Source organism: Galeopterus variegatus, unplaced genomic scaffold (genome assembly GCF_000696425.1).
Source record: "Galeopterus variegatus unplaced genomic scaffold, G_variegatus-3.0.2 Scaffold1394, whole genome shotgun sequence".
Lineage (NCBI taxonomy): Eukaryota > Metazoa > Chordata > Mammalia > Dermoptera > Cynocephalidae > Galeopterus > Galeopterus variegatus.
Window position 1 is genome coordinate 357,654 of NW_007727505.1, and position 16,439 is coordinate 374,092.

Genomic DNA, 16,439 nt, shown 5'->3' on the forward strand with positions numbered 1-16,439 from the left:
CCCCCCCCCCCCCCCGCAAGACCTCTCTTCCCACAAGAGGAGCAGCCCCATGCCCAGGAGCCCTGGACCCAAGGTCCCCCCTCCTGGTCATCTACCCACTTCAAAGATAATTGGCTTTGGCCTGAAGAACTCAGGCCCCAGCACTCCTTGCCTAGAAGTTTCTGGATTAGGCAAGCCCCACCTCCCACCTCCCCACCCACACCTGACAGGGGGTGAGGGGGTGCAGGAGGATCTAGGAGAAGAGGTCCTCTGCTCAACCACTGTTTACTGTGAACCTATTGTGTGCCAATGTACTGAGAACCTTAGAGTAAGGGAGGCAGTTGCAACCCTGTCCTGGAGGAGCACAAATCAATCAGGAAACAGGGAAATGAACTCCACAGTTTCAGAGGAAATCAACAGAGTGATTCCAGAGCCACTGGGAGGTGTGTGCAGCAGGGAACAATCTGAGCAGGGGAACTTTGAGTCATGGGAAGGGGCCAGACACGTAACAAGCCAGAAGTGTGACAGACAGAGGCAATAGTAAGTGCAAAGACCCTGGGGTAAGAAGCAGCTGGATGTTCCTGGACCAGGAAGGAGCCCAGCCTGGCTAGAACAGTGACAGCACAGTGGTGTGAGAGGGGACTGCCATGAGGCATAGTGAGGAGTAAGGCACACAGGGGATTTTCAAGTCTCCAGGAGGTGCTGAGGTAGGGGAACCAGCATCTCCAAGCCAGTGACCCATGTCTAGCACTGCAACCTCACTGGTCCTAGAACTCAGGGTGCTCCTGATGTGACTGGGGAGGAGCTGCTCAGAGCCTGACAGGGGATCCAGGGAGCCCTCAGGGCCTTGGGACTAAGGTCTGAGCTGAGCTTCCCTCCTTCTCCTTGTCCCTGAAGAGCTCATGATCCAACTTGTCACCATGCCTGCTGCATACACAGCCTCCAAAGGCCACTTCCCCCAGGGAAGCCCAGGGTCCTTGGAGGGCCTGGAAAATAATAATCAGCTCTATCCCCAGGAGCCACTGGTTTGCTCAAGTTCTTGCCTCGTCCTTCTTACCATGCTGTCCAAAGGCTGGGGCTGGCAATCTCTCCTGTGATTCGTTAGGGCTGTCATTAGCACTGCTTCCTGGAATTTAATTTAATGAAGAAGCAAAAACAGCCCTAACGAAGGTGATGCAACAGCAAGCAGCCCAGCAAGGTGCACCTTGCGACCTGGGCTCAGGGCTTCCTGCAGATGATTAGAGGTAGGGAGGAAGAGAGATGAAAGGGGGACTTTTCCTGAGAGGGAAGCTGGTTACAGAGCGCTAGAAGAACAGGCCATTGCTCTGCCATACTGCAAGGAGCAAATGTGACCAAAGCCAACTAGACAGAGGAATGGGTCTGGTAAGGAGCTGCTTCAGGCTGTTGGAAAGAAGCTTCTGAGAAGCTATCAGCCAGTGCAAAGGCTCTAAGGTGAGGGACATGGTATGTCATAGCAATAGGCCAGGCTGTGGGCTATTACCAGGGGTAGAGGCCAGCAGGGCCCAGATCCTTAAGGCTATGGGACAAGGGAGAGTTTAAATTGTATTCCGGGTGTGATAGAAACAACTGGAAAGTTTTTAAGGCAGAGTGACTTGGTCTGATATTTTAAAGTTCCTTCTGGCTGTTACAAGGAGTATGGCCTGAGAACAAGAAAGAAGGCAGGGAGGCAGGGAGTGGCCACCACGAGGGTGAGGGAGTGAAGCACATGGGGGACAGGGCTGTCCTATGTCTCCTGAGAGATGGGAGCTGGGGGTGGGGGGCGGGGTGGGGGGAGGTGCAATATAATTGAACTGAGTTTCTGTTTCCCCCAGCAGTTCTGGACTGGTTGGTCCCCTTTCAGCTTTCCCTGCAGGCTTGGCCTCTCTTCCAAATGGAGGTTGCTCAAACATACAAAGACAGGCCTAAAGAGGTTCCCAACGTCCCCATACCTGCTTCTCTGCCTTTATGCACCTCTCCACCTCCCCTGGAGTGCCCTTTCCACCTCTCCGTGTCTGGGAAGACTTCCTTGCCCTGTCCCTGATTTTGGCCAGCGCTGGGCTCCCCAGGAACCCCTGGACCGCATTTCACAAGGTGAAGGGGTGGGAGGCTCAGGCGTGGAGCAAGTGCTCAAGGTGCAACCTCACTGGACGCCGCCTACCCTCGGCCCCTGCCCACCGCAACCACCTCCTAGCCCAGTTCTTGGCCTCCCTACCCACGCCCCGCCCGCGGCGCCCTCCCCCCAACTCTGGCCTCCTCAGCCCAGCTGCCGCCGGAAGCGGCCTCGGGATGCGCTGCCCCGCCTCTTCCGGGGCCTCTCTAGGCCGGAGCGCGGAATTTCTGTGGCCGCGAGAGGCCCAGCACGGCTTCGCGAGGCAGCAGCGCCTCCTGGCGGGTCCCGGACGCAGCGCGGAAGCCGAGGCCGGCCCGCCCCCCACCTCCCGGCAGCCATCTCTTCCTCTCCGCTACCACTGTTGGTTTCCCCCACTTTGCCTGCCTTCCCGCCTAGCCGTGATGCGGCCCGGCCCAGTCTTCGCCGACCGGCCACTGCGTGGCCATTGAGGCCCTCCCTCCACAGCGCAGCAGCCGTTAAGCGTCCTCTTGCTTCGAGCCCTCCCTGACGCCCCATCGCCCTTTCAAGCGCCTGACCCCAGCCCGCCAGGCCCTCCTCCGGTATAGCCGCGCTCGGCCGATCCCCAGAACGTCCCCAATGACACCAGCCTTTCTGCTTCTTCCGGTCCTGGCATCTTCACACGCCCGTCCCAGGACGCTCTCGCTTCCCCCGCTGCTACTTCGTAGCAGAGATTAGACGATGATTTGGGTGATTCTCCCGCGGGGCGCCTTGCCTGCTTTCTGAGGGCGGGGTGGTTCCGTGCCCATCGCCCACGCCCAGCTCAGGCCAGTGTGCCCTGGGGGCTCAGGTGCCCTGCTGAGTTTGACTCCAAAGACGTAGACAGGATAAGGAGAGGAGCTGGGTAGTACTCGGAAGTTCTCTCAGAAAGCTTGGTCCAGGCTGAGTCTGGGGCTCCGGCCCTTTCTTCTGCTCCGGGGGCCCACCCAAGGTCAGGCAGCAGCTGGGAGGCCCGGCCGGGACCCTTGCAATACTCGCCCACCGAGCGTTGAGGCCCCGGCCCCTCCCGAGCTACCTCCCCCTCCCGCCCCGCGCCGAGCCTTCCTGCCTGCCTTCTTTCCATGCACCAGCCAGGAAGCCTTCCAGGACTGCCCTGGAGCCTCAGGGCCGGGCCGCACTGCCTTGGGCGACCATCCCAGCCACCAGGCGGAGCAACGTGTCGGTTGGGTCACGGCGCAGCCAGCTCTGGCTGTTGACCGCCAGGGGGCAGCAGAGGCCGCCTCCCGCAGATGGGACGTGGGGTAAGAGACGGGATTAGGTCTCTGGCTAATCCTGTCCAGGCCCGGCTGTGCGTGGGCAGGCGGGTTAGCAGCCTTGTGTGGTTTTGAAAGCCGTTTTGTTCTTTCAGATTTTTTTCCAGGGCTACTCTTTCTTTTTTTTTTTTTTTCCCTTTTTGTCTTTTTTCGTGACTGGCAACGGCTCGCAACCCTCAGTGTTGCGCCCGCACCTCGCTCAGCCAGTGAGCGGCTGGTCTGTATGTGGGATCCGAAGCCTCAGCGGGAGCGCCGCTGCGCTCCCAAGCGGCGCACTGTAGCAGTGTGCCACCAGGCCGGCCCCTCTTTCTTTTTTTTTCTTTTCTTTTTTTTTTTTTTTTTTGTCATGGTCAAAACTGATCTCTGTCCTAAGCCTGCTCCTCCCATAGCTTTCTGCAGTGGCAGCACCATCCTTAGACAGCCTTGGAGTCACCCTTAACTCATCTCGCCTCTCCCCCCATACTCAGCCATTAGGGAACCCTGCCACCTCTACCTTCAGGACAAGCCTAGCAACTAACCCACCTCTGCCACCACTGGGCTAAGCCACCCGACATGTCTGTTTGGAACAGCAGTAGCCCCTGTTTCGGTTTCACCCTTAGCCCCCCATCCTCCACCCCAGAGTCTAGTCTCAATGCAGCAGCCAGAATAATCCATTTAAAATTTAGAATCACTTCCTAATAAGATCCTGCCCCCTCCTCTGCTCAGGACCCAGCATTGGCTCCCATCTTACCCAGAGAAAAATCCAGAGTCCTTATGGTGGATGACAGGTCCTCACACTTGCCCCCACCTGCCCCTTCTGCCATCTGCCTCTCACTCAGCTTCAGTCACAGTGGCCTCCTGCCTGCTCCTTTCACATGCCTGGCACATTCTGCCTCAGGGCTTTGCACTGGCTGATCCCACTGACTGGACCATTCCCCTGAAGGCATGCACATGGCTTCTTCCCCCCTCCAAATCTCTGATCAAAAGTCCCTTTCTAGGGCCGGCCCGTGGCTCACTCGGGAGAGTGCGGTGCTGATAACACCAAGGCCACGGGTTCGGATCCCTATATAGGAATGGCTGGTTAGCTCACTGGCTGAGCGTGGTGCTGACAACACCAAGTCGAGGGTTAAGATCCCCTTACCGGCCATCTTTAAAAAAAAAAAAAAGAGTCCCTTTCTTTTTTTTTTTTTTTGGCGGCTAGCAGGTGTGGGGAACCAAACCCTTGACCCTAGTGTTACAAGGCCACACTCTAAAAAGTCCCTTTCTTAGTGAGGCCCACCCTGGTCCACCTTCTGGCCCCCTGTTCCCCAATGCCCTTACATTGATGTTTTTACTCACCGTAGTACTGAGCATCTTCTAACAAATGACATGACTTAGTGGTTATGTTTAATGCTTCTTCTTTTTTTATTTTTTAAATGACCGGTAAGGGGATCTTAACCCTTGACTTGGTGTTGTCAGCACCACGCTCTCCCAAGTGAGCCAACCGGCCATCCCTATATAGAGATCCGAACCTATGGCCTCAGTGTTATCAGCACCACACTCTCCCAAGTGAGCCACGGGCCAGCCCTTATGTTTAGTGTTTCTGTTCTGAATCTGATCCCTCACCTAGAATTTAAGTTCAAGGAAGGCAGGGGTCTTCACCTTGTTCACTGTTGTATTTACAAGTGCTCCAAGAGTGCCTGGCACATAGGAAATATCAATTAGTGCTTGTTGAATGAATGAATGGATCCCTTTTCAGTTCATAGGCGAATGTGCAAATGTGCACTCGGGTGGGTTGAGGAGGGTGTGAGCAAGGGCAGCTGCTGGACAGGGAGACCAAGGCCCATGCTTTTGCCCTTTTTCCTGGTCTATGTTGTCCTATCTTTCTGTAACAAGTGGTCATAAGAAAAAGGGTGAAAAGAAATATAGAGCTCTGTGCTGGGCTTTCTGGCTACTCTAACTTATCCCAAACAATGACTTATTTATTTATTTATTTGCAGAACAATTTTTTATTTTATGTTATTTATTTATTTTCTTTATTTTAAAGATGACCGGTAAGGGGATCTTAACCCTTGACTTGGTGTTGTCAGCACCACGCTCACCCAGTGAGCTAATTGGCCATCCCTATATAGGGATCCGAACCCGTGGCCTTGGTGTTATGAGCACCACACCCTCCTGAGTGAGCCACGGGCCAGCCCAGAACAATTTTTAAAAAGCATAAAGAAGGAAAACCCTGGGAAATTCTTCAAAACAGACAAAAATGATTAATGATGCCCAAGAGCCTGTAGACCCATCCTCAGGGAGGTTGTGTTTGGAAATTGACAGCCAGGGAGGAGGGATACTCATTTTCAAAGTCATGGGCTGGCCGGTTAGCTCACTTAGAGCATGGTGCTGATAACACCATGGTCAAGGGTTCAGATGCCCTTACTGGCTAGCCACCAAAATAATAATAAAAACAACAACAATAAAGTCACGTGGGCACTTGGCTTCTGAATTTAGCATAGTGGCCACATCACCTGTCCCCTCCCTGTTGGAGCCTGCTGCCTGGGCAGGCAGAGATGGCCTCTTGGGCCAGGGTCCTTCCTCCACCCCAGCATGTGTGTGTGTGTGTGTGCGTGTGTGTGTGTGTGCGTGTGTGTGCATGTGTGTGTGTATGTGAGTACTACTGTTAGCACATCCCCTCCGTCTGAGATGCCTGAAGCCAGACCTGGTGTCCTGCTGCTGCTCTGACCTGCAGCCTTCTTTGGATGGAAGGAGCGTGAGAACAACCCCGAAGTCTGCCTACAGGATGGACTCTTCCCTTTATTCCCAGGAGCCAAGGGTTCCAGACAGGGCTATGGCCCCATCTGATCAGGAAGAAGCCAGAGACTCCCAGAGGACAGCCCCTCATGCCAGGGCACCTTGGGCTGCATCCACCTCTAGGCCAGTGTCCAGCCCTTTCTTGGGGCCATGGGCTCCTGGATGAGTCCTCAGGATGGAGTCAGACGCCTGGGGCTGATGGGAATGGGACTCAGGAAATCCCCCTGCCCAGCTGGCACTGCCATGGGCCTAGCAGCCACCAGCTTGAAGAAGTCCTTTCTTCAGGGGGTTCCTAAGCTGACGGCTGCTTGCAAGTTCAAACTGGATTTTTCCTGCTGCCCTTTTCTGGGCGGCCTAGCCTGGTGCAGGGTCTCTCCTAATGAGGGTTTGGTGCCAAGGCTTGGGCAGCTCCATCCTGCTGGGTCCCGGTTGGTTCAGGCCCGCCCAAGGCAGTGAGCAGCTTTGCAGTCCTACCCAGGCCAGGACACCTGGGGCTGCCATGCCTCCTTGCAGCCCCTGCCCTGCCTTGAACTCTCCCCTCCCCTCCACCACTCAAGGCCCCACACACAGGAACTCATGAACCCACCTTTATTCACAATGGATTTTACTATTAAAAAGATCACCCCGACAGGGCACAGGATTCCTGGGCTTTTGTCCCCAAAGTCAAGGCATTGACCGAGAGTTGACATGGCAGCCTGGGAGCCAGTGAAAGGCAGAGGGCCCTTCCTGGGACTTCTGTAGGGCTCAGCTGCCCCCAGTTCAGACCCTCCCTGAAGCTGCTGGGGATGCACCTCACGTTGCCTCCTTCCGGAGGCCTCTCTCTGTCCTACTTCCTGGGGCCTCATTAATTCCTCCCCACCTCACCCCGTGAGAAAGCAGGTCTGTGCTGAGCCTGGCCCAGGCCCAGAGCTGGGTCTGAGTGTGCCACTGATTGGTTTGGAAGGCAGGGGGTGGGGTGGGTAGGGGACTTGCCCTGTCACTATTCTCATCCCAAGAAAAGAGACGGGGGGCCTCCATCACCATCCATGTCCTGGCCTCCACCCCACTTTCCAGGAACTCAGGGACCATGGTGACGAAGAATATAAAACACAGCTGATCTTATGTAATAATATTTATAAAAAGGGAATGCCAGCCTCCCCACCCCTGCCCCAGTTTGGCCCCTGGGGTCTTTGGCTCCCAGGGGCAGGACACTCTGGGCCCCAGCTTCTCTCTTCTCCCAGCAGTGGAATGTGAGCTATGGCCCAGGCTAGGGGTTGGGGGAGTCCCAGCCTCCCCAGGACTGGTGAAAGGACAAGGCAGGGATCCCTTGGGTATACCCACACCAGCCCCACCCTCAACAGAACCTGCTGACCCTATCTATGGGTTGGGGTGGGGCCTCCTCCTGTGGAGAGGATGGAAGAAGAAGACAAGAATATCCAAGGACCTGAGCCCAAGTGTCTGAAAGAGGCCTAGGGGAGGGATGGAAGGAGAAAAGGCAAGTGGGCTGGGGAGATGAGGCCCAGGGTGCAGATCCTGGTATAAGAGCAGAGTGGGCAGATGGCTGAAGGCTTGGATTCCAGCTCTACATGCCTCTACAGGCTGTGTGACCTCAGGAGGCAGCTTCTGGGCCTCAGTGTATGCATCTGTGCAAGAGCAGATGAGGGGCCTGGGTGGGATCTGAGGTGACAGCCTTACCCTGCTCCCAGCTGAGAAAGTCCCTGCAGCTCTGAAGCCCAACAGGGTGGTGGCCCAAGGGCCTTGGTCCTTGCTCTTTAACAAAAACCTTCCACAGAGAAGACATGGGGTGAGGCCAAATGCTATGGTGTTAACTGGATCTTTTCCCTCCAATTGACTGGCCACTGGATGGGTGTAGGGGCTGGAGAGTTTGGGCAGGGGTGCCAGGACAAGTAAACAAAACAGGATGGAGGTCACCCTAATGGCTTCCTCCGGGCTGGCTGGTCCCCGAGATCCAGTCAATGATGATGAAGCTCAGGCTCATGGTCATCAGCAAGAAGCCAAGCACAGCAAAACAAAGGGCCTGTGGGGTCACAAGTCAGGATCAGGTCTGAGGTCAGGACAGCCCCCTCAGTCCCACACCAGCCCACCAGCCTTAAGGCCCCTCGCACCAGGATTTTTGGGGTGGATCTTGCAGGCTCCTTCTCAGTGGGCACAATTCGGAAATAGAAGATAGCAGGAAAGATGAAGATGAGGCATGGGGCAGATGTGGCACCTGCAAAGAAACAATGCATGATCACTGCTGGCTTGTGTCCATCTTTCAGCTAAGGTTTGGGGGTGGACCCATCAATGAGATCAAACATTCCTTGTTGGAGGAGTTTCATCTTAAGACTCCACTTGAGAGCTCTGCCTGATTCTGGGGAGCCCACCACCTCTTGCCTTGTTCTCCATCCACCAGGATGGAAGGCTGCTATTGTTGGTGTCAGCAGAATATCAGTGAATGAAGCTAATAACGAGGAAAGGCAAGTCAAGAGATGGAGAGATACAAAGGCTTATGGATATTGTGCTCCTGGATACAGTTATTCCTAAAGGCTCTTTCATTATTTGAGCCAATGTATTCCTTTCTGCTTAATTCATTTTGAGTCAGATTTCAGACACATAGAACCAAGAGTCCTGTCCATGACATTCATGATACTCAGCCCCTAGGTATGTGTGGCAGTCCCTACAGAGTTGGGTTGAGGAGGCAGTCCCCTAAGTTGGATCATTTCAAAGATGTTTCAGAATTGTCCGATCTTCCAGCTTAGAGCCCCAACTGGGATGGGGCAGTGGACAGAGCTCCAATCCTGAGTCCTACGGTCCTGGAACTAGATCAAGTCTCCCCATTCGCCAGCTGTGTGGCCCTGCTGCTTCTTTAATCACTCTTAATTTCAGTTTCCTCATATATGAAATGGACAAGACCCAATGAGATCTTTTGTGGAGGCCTCTGACCCCTGGAGTCCACACCCTGCCCCAGTAAGGGGTACTGACTGAGTGGTTCTGAGCCCTCAAAAGGGATTAGATAGCCTTAAGGACAGAATCTAAAAGCCGGCCCGTGGCTCACTCGGTAGAGTGTGGTGCTGATAACACCAAGGCCACGGGTTCGGATCCTATATAGGGATGGCCGGATTGCTCACTGGCTGAGCATGGTGCTGACAACACCAAGCCAAGGGTTGAGATCCCCTTACCGGTCATTTTAAAAAAAAAAAAAAAAAAAAAGACAGAATCTAAGATGGGAGGCCAAACTGTGCACATGGCCAGTAGCCATCACTTAAATGTAGGGTGTTGAGCTCAGGAATTTGCCAGGAATGAAAATTCTTGGGGGAAATACCCCACTTCCACAGCAGAATCAGACCCTCACCGATGACCCCAAAGATGCCCAGGATGTTGGGGGCGAAGATGACCAGCAGGTTGATGAAGGTAAGCAGACCAGTGGCAATGAGTATGTGCCGCAACCAGTTGAACTCCTGGTTCTGAAACAGTATCTGCTGGATGGCACGGCGCACCTGGGGTACAGGTGGGATGAACCATTAGCCCGTCAGCCCCGTCAGCCCCATCCCTCCCATTGTTCTGGCCACCTGCTCACCAGCTTACCGGGAACAGAACGATTGGCACTGTGAGTGTGACTGCTGTCAGCACAGCCACACGCACACACAGGATCAGCACATCAAATGGGTCCACCCTGATGTAAGTGTGCAGCAGCTCTGACTCCACGCTGTCTGTGGCAGGCAGGGAGGGTGGTTAGCAGGTAGCCCAGGGAGGTAGTTGGGCTCTGAGCTGCCCAGTGGACCCTGACACTGTGGGGAGTGGCACTCAGACTCACCTCCACAGCTGCAGGGCATAGTCAGGAATCACACACCTAATGAGCGCCTACAGTATGCAGGGCCGCCATGGCCACTGACCAACCCCTTGCCCCCAGCCTGGCCTTGACCTCTGCCCCCACTGGTCCAGCCATACCGTAGAAGGTGAGGTAGCCGAAGAGGGCAGCCAGGAAGTACATGACATACATGACGGAGATGGACAGGTTGGAGATGTGTTGCATCTTCTTCTTGGAGGGGCTGTGAGGAATGGGGAGAGGGTGGTGACAAACTGGGCCACAGTGGGAGATCCCATGTGCCCCAGGGTCTTCCTGGCACCACACCCTCACCATTCAGCAGCTGAGAGTGTCTCCTTCTTGCCCCCAATCCCACTTCATGGCAGCCGTGAAGACCTTTAACAAAGTGCCTTGGCTCCTGTCACCCCCCAAACACACACACACCCAGGACCACATCTGTTCTCCCCAAACTAGCTCAAGGCAGCCCCTGCCCCCTTTCCCAGCCACAGACACCTACTCCTTGAGCTCTGTATAGATGGGCAGCACCTCAGGGTGGCAGACAAAAGCGAAGGCCATGATGGGGATGGTGTATGCTGTCTGGGGAAACATGGGACTGTGTCAGAGCAGCCCCCACACCCTCACCAGGCCCCTGTCCCTACCTCAGCCTGTCAGAACCTGTGAGTTGAGTGTGAAGTAGCTTGGGGTGCAGAAGGCTGAAGCCTCAGTCTCAACCTGCACCTGCACCTTCTCCTCCATGACCTCCGTGTAGTCGAAGTTGTCTGTGGTGTTGCCGAAGGAGGGCAGCGGGCAGGACACGTGGAACTTTTTGTAGATGACCTGGGGAGAAAAGGGTATCAGAGCCAAGCTAGGCTGCCATGAAGCCACATCTAGAGCAGGACCGGAAGAGCTGCCTTCTGACTCAGGCTTTCCAGAGGTACATGCCCCTCCTTCTGACAGAGGACTCCTCTGGGAGACTTGCCCCCTTCCCTGACCAACACGGAAGGTGACTCACTGCAATTAGGAAGAACACCATGCAGCTGAGAGAGAAGCCACTGGAGTAGCCCAGGTAGCCTGCAAAACGGGGGAGGGGCACTGTGAGACTGCGGACTCCCCCATGTATCCTTCCAAAGTCCCCCTCCAAGGCCCTGACCCTGCCATACTCACCAAGCTGCCGCATCAGTGCCAGGGGCAGAATGATGATGACAGAGACCAGGATCACCAGATAGTTCCCGTTCATGTACCAGTCCCTGCAGGGATGGAAGTGGGGATCCAGGGTCAGAGCCCACTCAGCTTGGGGTGGAGCCACCTTCCTCCTCCAGTGGACAGTCACTAGTTGGGGTCACTAGTGGTGTTCACAGCTCTGATTCTCCCTTTCCCCATCTGCAAAATGGGCAGTCTTGGTACTCTCTTTCTTGGTGATGTGAGGACGGAGGCAGTGGCCTGGCACACAGCTCATGCTTGGTAACCGTTGCTACTACAGTTGCTGCTGTTGTTTTTCTCAGGACACACACATTTGGCCCAGTCTCTGGAGGAAGGCCGGTGGATGAAGGGACCTGGCTCTGGAGGGGCAGTGTTTTCCATGGGGGCCTCAGGGACTTGCCAATAACCTGTGCCCCTCATGGTTCCTCCTGGCATCTGGATCTTGCATCGTCTTGCCCCCTTCTCTACCCCCGTGAATAGACATGGGGCAAAGTGAGATAAGGGGATAAGGGACTTTCAAGGGTAAGCCCAAAGGCAAACTCCTTCGGAAAGCCCCTGAGAGCCCCAGAATCCTGACTCTTGCCCTCCTCCCAGAGCTGCTCTCAGCCTCTCAGCCCCTCTGCTTGCCTGGGCTAGGCTGCCAAGAGCAGGACCTGGCCGTGTCCTCTCTGCCCCCAACCCATAAAGCACAGTTGATGCCCAGTCAGTGCTAACTAAAGTAATGGCAACTAGGACACCCTGGGCTTAATCTCTTGGTGGGGGGGCTAACCCCATGGTCAGGAATAGCAGGCGCTTAGAGCTAAGCCTGAGGCTCTCATGCGCCTGAGCTGGGTCCGGGGCCAGCTTCCTCAGCTTCACCCTGCCCCTAGCCCCACACGTCCCCTCCCAGGGGGTCCCCCAGATGCTTCATAAACAAGTGTGGACTGAATGTGGTTCTGCTGGCAACTTTCTGCCCCTCCACCAGCCACTTGTCTCTCCTGCCAACCCAGCCTGGGTCTCTATTTCGGCGGTGGACATGGAGGGGTAGGACTAGGGCATCCCACCCTCACCCAGCCCTGCCCCACCCCAGGGCTCACGAGGTTTGATCGTCCAGGTTCAGAAAGGTCTGTATGACAAGAGGCAGCTCAGACTTGATGATGTACAAGTAGCTGGACATGGCTGCAGGGGGGAAAGGGAGAGCAGGTGCTGGGGTCAGTTGAACTGGCTAGTTTTCAGACCTGCCCACCTGCCCACTGCCTGCTGGCTCCCTGCCCACTGGTCTCACCTCCAATGTTCTGTAGTGTGATAGCCATTGCTGCCACCAGCTTTCCTGGGGTCCCAAAGGCACGGTAGCCCAGCTGCTCATAGGCACGGATGCCTACGGGAACCGGGGGTCAGGAAAGTCAGGGCAGCTTGCTCTAGCCCACACCCCCCCAGCCCCAGCCTGTTCCAGGCAGGGTGTGAGGCTCACCCACGACCCCTGAAGACTTGAGGAGCAGGTGGATGGAGTAGCTGGAGAGCAGGGCGACGGCCGTCAATAGGAACCTAGGGAAGATGGATGGAGAGAGGCCACTGGGGGCACCCATGGCTGGTGGGGGTGGGGCCTGGGGGGAGGGACTCTAGGAGGCATGCGTGAGGAGGGTCTGTGTCTCTATCCCCAACAGGTGTGGATGCAAGGTCAGCAGGCCCCAGGATGGCAAACACCACTGTTTGACCAAGGGTAGAATGTGCCCCAGAAGGGGCCCTCTGGGTCAAGAGTGTCCCCGTGACTGCCCGCTGAGCACCTCCTCCTCTTGAGTACTTGAGACAAACATGTTTTCCATTCGGGCTGCAGGGCAGAGCCCCCAGGTAAAGGACACGAGTGCCCACACATGGTTGGCCCTGAGGGTTCGGCCACCATATGTAAAAAAGGAGGTAGAAAGACAGACTAGGCCTGTAAGGCTGGCCCTGGGCTGTGACCTCAGTGGGTTTACTGGGCAGTGAGGTATATTTGTCTGGCTGTGGATGTTGTTTCAGCCGTGGTTTGGATTTAGTGTAAGAAGTGCCCACCCACCACAGCCGGGGCCCTGGGACAGGGAACTGGAGGGTCCTGGGAGGTCATGGTTGGCAGCTTGTTTAGGGCTCCCTATCTTTAGGTTTGCTGAGGGCACTCACAGGAAAAGGACAATGCCTGTATTGGCCATGGCATAGGCAAGCCCCAGGATGCCGCTCCCCATGATAGCATTGCTGAGGTTAAACACTGACATCCCGAATGACGTCTTCCCCTCGAACTGCAGGCACCAGAGTGGAACAGTGAGGCATGGAGGCATCATGGCGTTCCCCTCGCCATTCCTCAGCCTCCCATCACCGCCCCAGAGCACCTCTTTGCTGCATCCAAGACCTCCCACATATAGCTCCCAAGCCCCTCATTGCTGCCCAGCTCACATCAGTGAAGTGTGGCTCCTTGCTGGGGCTTTTCTGTAGGAAGCCCTTGCCCTCAGCACAGCTCTGTCTGGAGTCCTCGATCCTGCAGGTACAGGTCAGGGCAGATGGCTCAGCTCCAGCCCTTTGCTCTGCACCCCTGCCCTGCCCCGTCCTGGGCTATCACTGGGTCCCTCTTCTACTCACCTCTGGATGCAGGCTGTGGGGGTGACCACTGGAAGTAGCCCCTCCAAGTGTTTGCCGTTGGGCACCAGTTCTACCATCTCTGTCTGCAGAGGCGCCTCCATGGCTCAGGGACCAGCAGCAGCAACACTACTCTCACACCGACAGTCAGAAGTCTGCAGAGCAGCCAGTCCCTCTGGTTATACCCCTCCTTGGGCCCACGGCCAACCTCCCACATGGGGCCTACAGCCATAGCACACCTCCTAGAGGATCACTCAGGGCACACACACATGCAGCTCTGCCTGCTGCCTCCCTGGGACCTGCCTTTGTTGGGGGTAGAGCTCAGACACCTGAGTTTCCCAGTTCATCCTGACAAGACACCTCAGCCAGTACGTAATGTACCCCCTACACACATACCAGCCCAGCAAGCTCTTGGGGCCTCAGTTTCCCCATCTGTGAAGTAAGCCATCATCTGATGACCTGAGTTCAGACCCCAGCAGCATCAGGAGCCTAGATACTGAGTCCCAGGCCCCCAGACCCCACTCTGGGTGTGCACCCAGGATGGACTCCCCCTCCCTGACATTAGTGCTGGGAGATGGTTTCCTGCACTGGCCCTATGTGCCAGGGCCTCCTGGCCAACCTAGAATGGCACTGCCCGACGGCTGGAGGCCTCGGGAGAGGGTGAGGGCTGTGGGCCCTGTTCCCAGCCGCCTGGCGGGCACTGCTGGCTGCCAGAACAAAGGGCCCTCTGTGGGCTGAGAGCTGGCGCTGGGAACGGCAGGCGCAGAAGCTGCCCCCACCCTGGAGCCAGGAGGCCTGAGGCAGTGCTGGTGGCTGGACACCTGGACCCTTCCCGCCTAGCTGCTGCAAAGGGCCCTCAGGGGGCCTTCCAGGAAACGGGTGTGTCAGGGCCCAGTTCTCTGGGCCACACAGGCCTTGCCCTCCACACAGTCCTGGCCTCAGGGTCTTGTTCTCCTTCAAGCCTCTCCTCCCCTGACAGGGAACCTCCAACCCTCAGGTGCCCACCATCCAGAAGTCAACCCTCTGAACAGACCCCCCATTTCCCGGAACCCGAGCCCAGGAGCTCGGGGCCTTGGCCAGTTGTAGATGAGCCTGGATCACTGGATCAGTCTCCCCTGCCCTGCTCTCAGGGCTTGGCTCTGTTGAGCCTCTAAGGAACCAGCTCCCCTGCCCCCCTTTCCTACCCACTGCCTAGACAACTTGCTGGCCAGGAGTTGCCTACCCCATGCCCAGAAGGTGACTGGGCATAGTGCCCCCAGGGTCTGTAAGGACATCCTGAGGGCCAGACTGGCCAGCAGGAGGGCTGAAGCCAGAGTGGAGGCCAGGGAAGGGGCAGCACTGCCAGGCAGGACAGCCAGAGCCTGGTTCTGCAGCCATCATGCTCCCTTTGCTTGGGAACCTTTAATCCTGCCCTGAATCCCCCATCCCTATTCCAGACCCCTGTGGTTCCAGGTCTGCTCTTGAATCTGGAGCTCCAGGGGACTCAAACTTAGCACTCGGGGCTAGGGTGAAGAGGGGAGGAAAGGCTCAGACCTCAGGCTCTGGTGCTCCGGAGGCAGCAGCTGCACGTTACTGACCAGAGGACCCTCTCCTGGCACTGTCCCAGGCAGCCACAGGCCAGATGTCAGATCCCAGATTCCTCAGCTCTGGGGGCTCTACACCTGGCACTCTTGCACCCCTCAAACTTGCATCTCTCTCCTCTGATGCTAGCGTCTGAGCCCTGCTCTCCTTCCAGCCCTGCCCACTGGGACCATGACATTGTTAATGTTGCCTTTTGAGCCCTCTTCACCTAGCCCCATGTTCCCTAGGTCAGCTTGTCCTCATGCTCCTTCCCTAAGCCTTGCCATCAGCACCTCTCCAAGGATCCCACCTTGGTGTGGAGGTGCCGGTGCCTGGTCTCCAGAGTCACTCCAGAGTGCCCCTGGCACTCAACTAGGGTTGCCCTTGCCCAGCCCCCAACCCTGGGCAGGCTGGGACAGGCCCTCAGAGTGTGCTGAGTTAGCAGCCTATACAAAGGACCCTTCTCTGCCTTAATATCCTTTCCTAGCTGCCAGGCACTGCCTCTAAGAAGACCACAGTCCATGGCCTGGGCCATGGGAGGCATCTGAGGTCCTGACTTCTGGCTCCCCATCTCTGCTGCAGGACCTCGGCCTGGACCTTTGTGGCCTGGTGGCTATTATTTATTCATGACCAGTCATTGCTGGGGCTCAGGCTGGCCTGAGATCCCAGAAAGAACATGGAATACCTCTCCTCCAGTGACCTCCAGTCTGGAAGGGACAAAACCTCCCAATACCACCGCTACCACCACCCTATAGTTCCTGCTGCAACCAAGTGAGCCACATAGGGACTCAAAAAAGGGGAGAAGGAGGCATCAAGGAAGGCTTCCTGAAGGAGGCAATGAAGTCAGTTCTAGAATTCCAGCAGGAGCCCCTGAGGTGTGGAACAGGAAAGAGTTCCTCAGACAGGGTACAGCATGGGCAAAGGCCCTGAGGTGTGGCATGAGGATGGAATGAAGGTTCCATGGCTACAGACAAACCTGACAGAGACTTAAAGGCCAGGGAAAGGAGTCTGTTCTTCAGTCTAGGGCAGGGATGAGGGCTGGGGGATGAGTGGGGATTAGTTCTGGTCTGGCATGTGGGCCCCCAGTCATTCCCTGAGGCTGCCAGCCCATTTTTGATAGCTCCCACCCCTCAGGCCTGCTGCCTCCCAGGCTGCTTTTTTTCGGGGGGGGGGGGGGGGGGGGGGGGGGGGGGGG

General features: G+C 56.4%; 1 protein-coding gene across 1 annotated transcript in view; it reads right to left on the bottom strand.

Annotated features, from left to right (window-relative positions):
- Positions 1–7,208: 7,208 nt before the first annotated feature.
- Positions 7,209–16,439, bottom strand: part of SLC38A3 (solute carrier family 38, member 3) — a 15,587-nt gene continuing 6,356 nt past the window's right edge. Inside the window, exons 2-16 of the mRNA XM_008576763.1 lie at positions 13,688–13,839; positions 13,505–13,586; positions 13,235–13,350; positions 12,552–12,625; positions 12,366–12,458; positions 12,178–12,259; positions 11,066–11,148; positions 10,914–10,972; positions 10,577–10,738; positions 10,419–10,498; positions 10,045–10,145; positions 9,682–9,806; positions 9,449–9,593; positions 8,223–8,326; positions 7,209–8,134 (exon numbers count right to left, since the gene is read on the bottom strand). Of these exons, the coding sequence (XP_008574985.1) occupies positions 8,030–8,134; positions 8,223–8,326; positions 9,449–9,593; positions 9,682–9,806; positions 10,045–10,145; positions 10,419–10,498; positions 10,577–10,738; positions 10,914–10,972; positions 11,066–11,148; positions 12,178–12,259; positions 12,366–12,458; positions 12,552–12,625; positions 13,235–13,350; positions 13,505–13,586; positions 13,688–13,788 (1,512 nt within the window). The 5' untranslated portion in view covers positions 13,789–13,839 and the 3' untranslated portion in view covers positions 7,209–8,029. The remainder of the gene's footprint in view (positions 8,135–8,222; positions 8,327–9,448; positions 9,594–9,681; positions 9,807–10,044; positions 10,146–10,418; positions 10,499–10,576; positions 10,739–10,913; positions 10,973–11,065; positions 11,149–12,177; positions 12,260–12,365; positions 12,459–12,551; positions 12,626–13,234; positions 13,351–13,504; positions 13,587–13,687; positions 13,840–16,439) is intronic.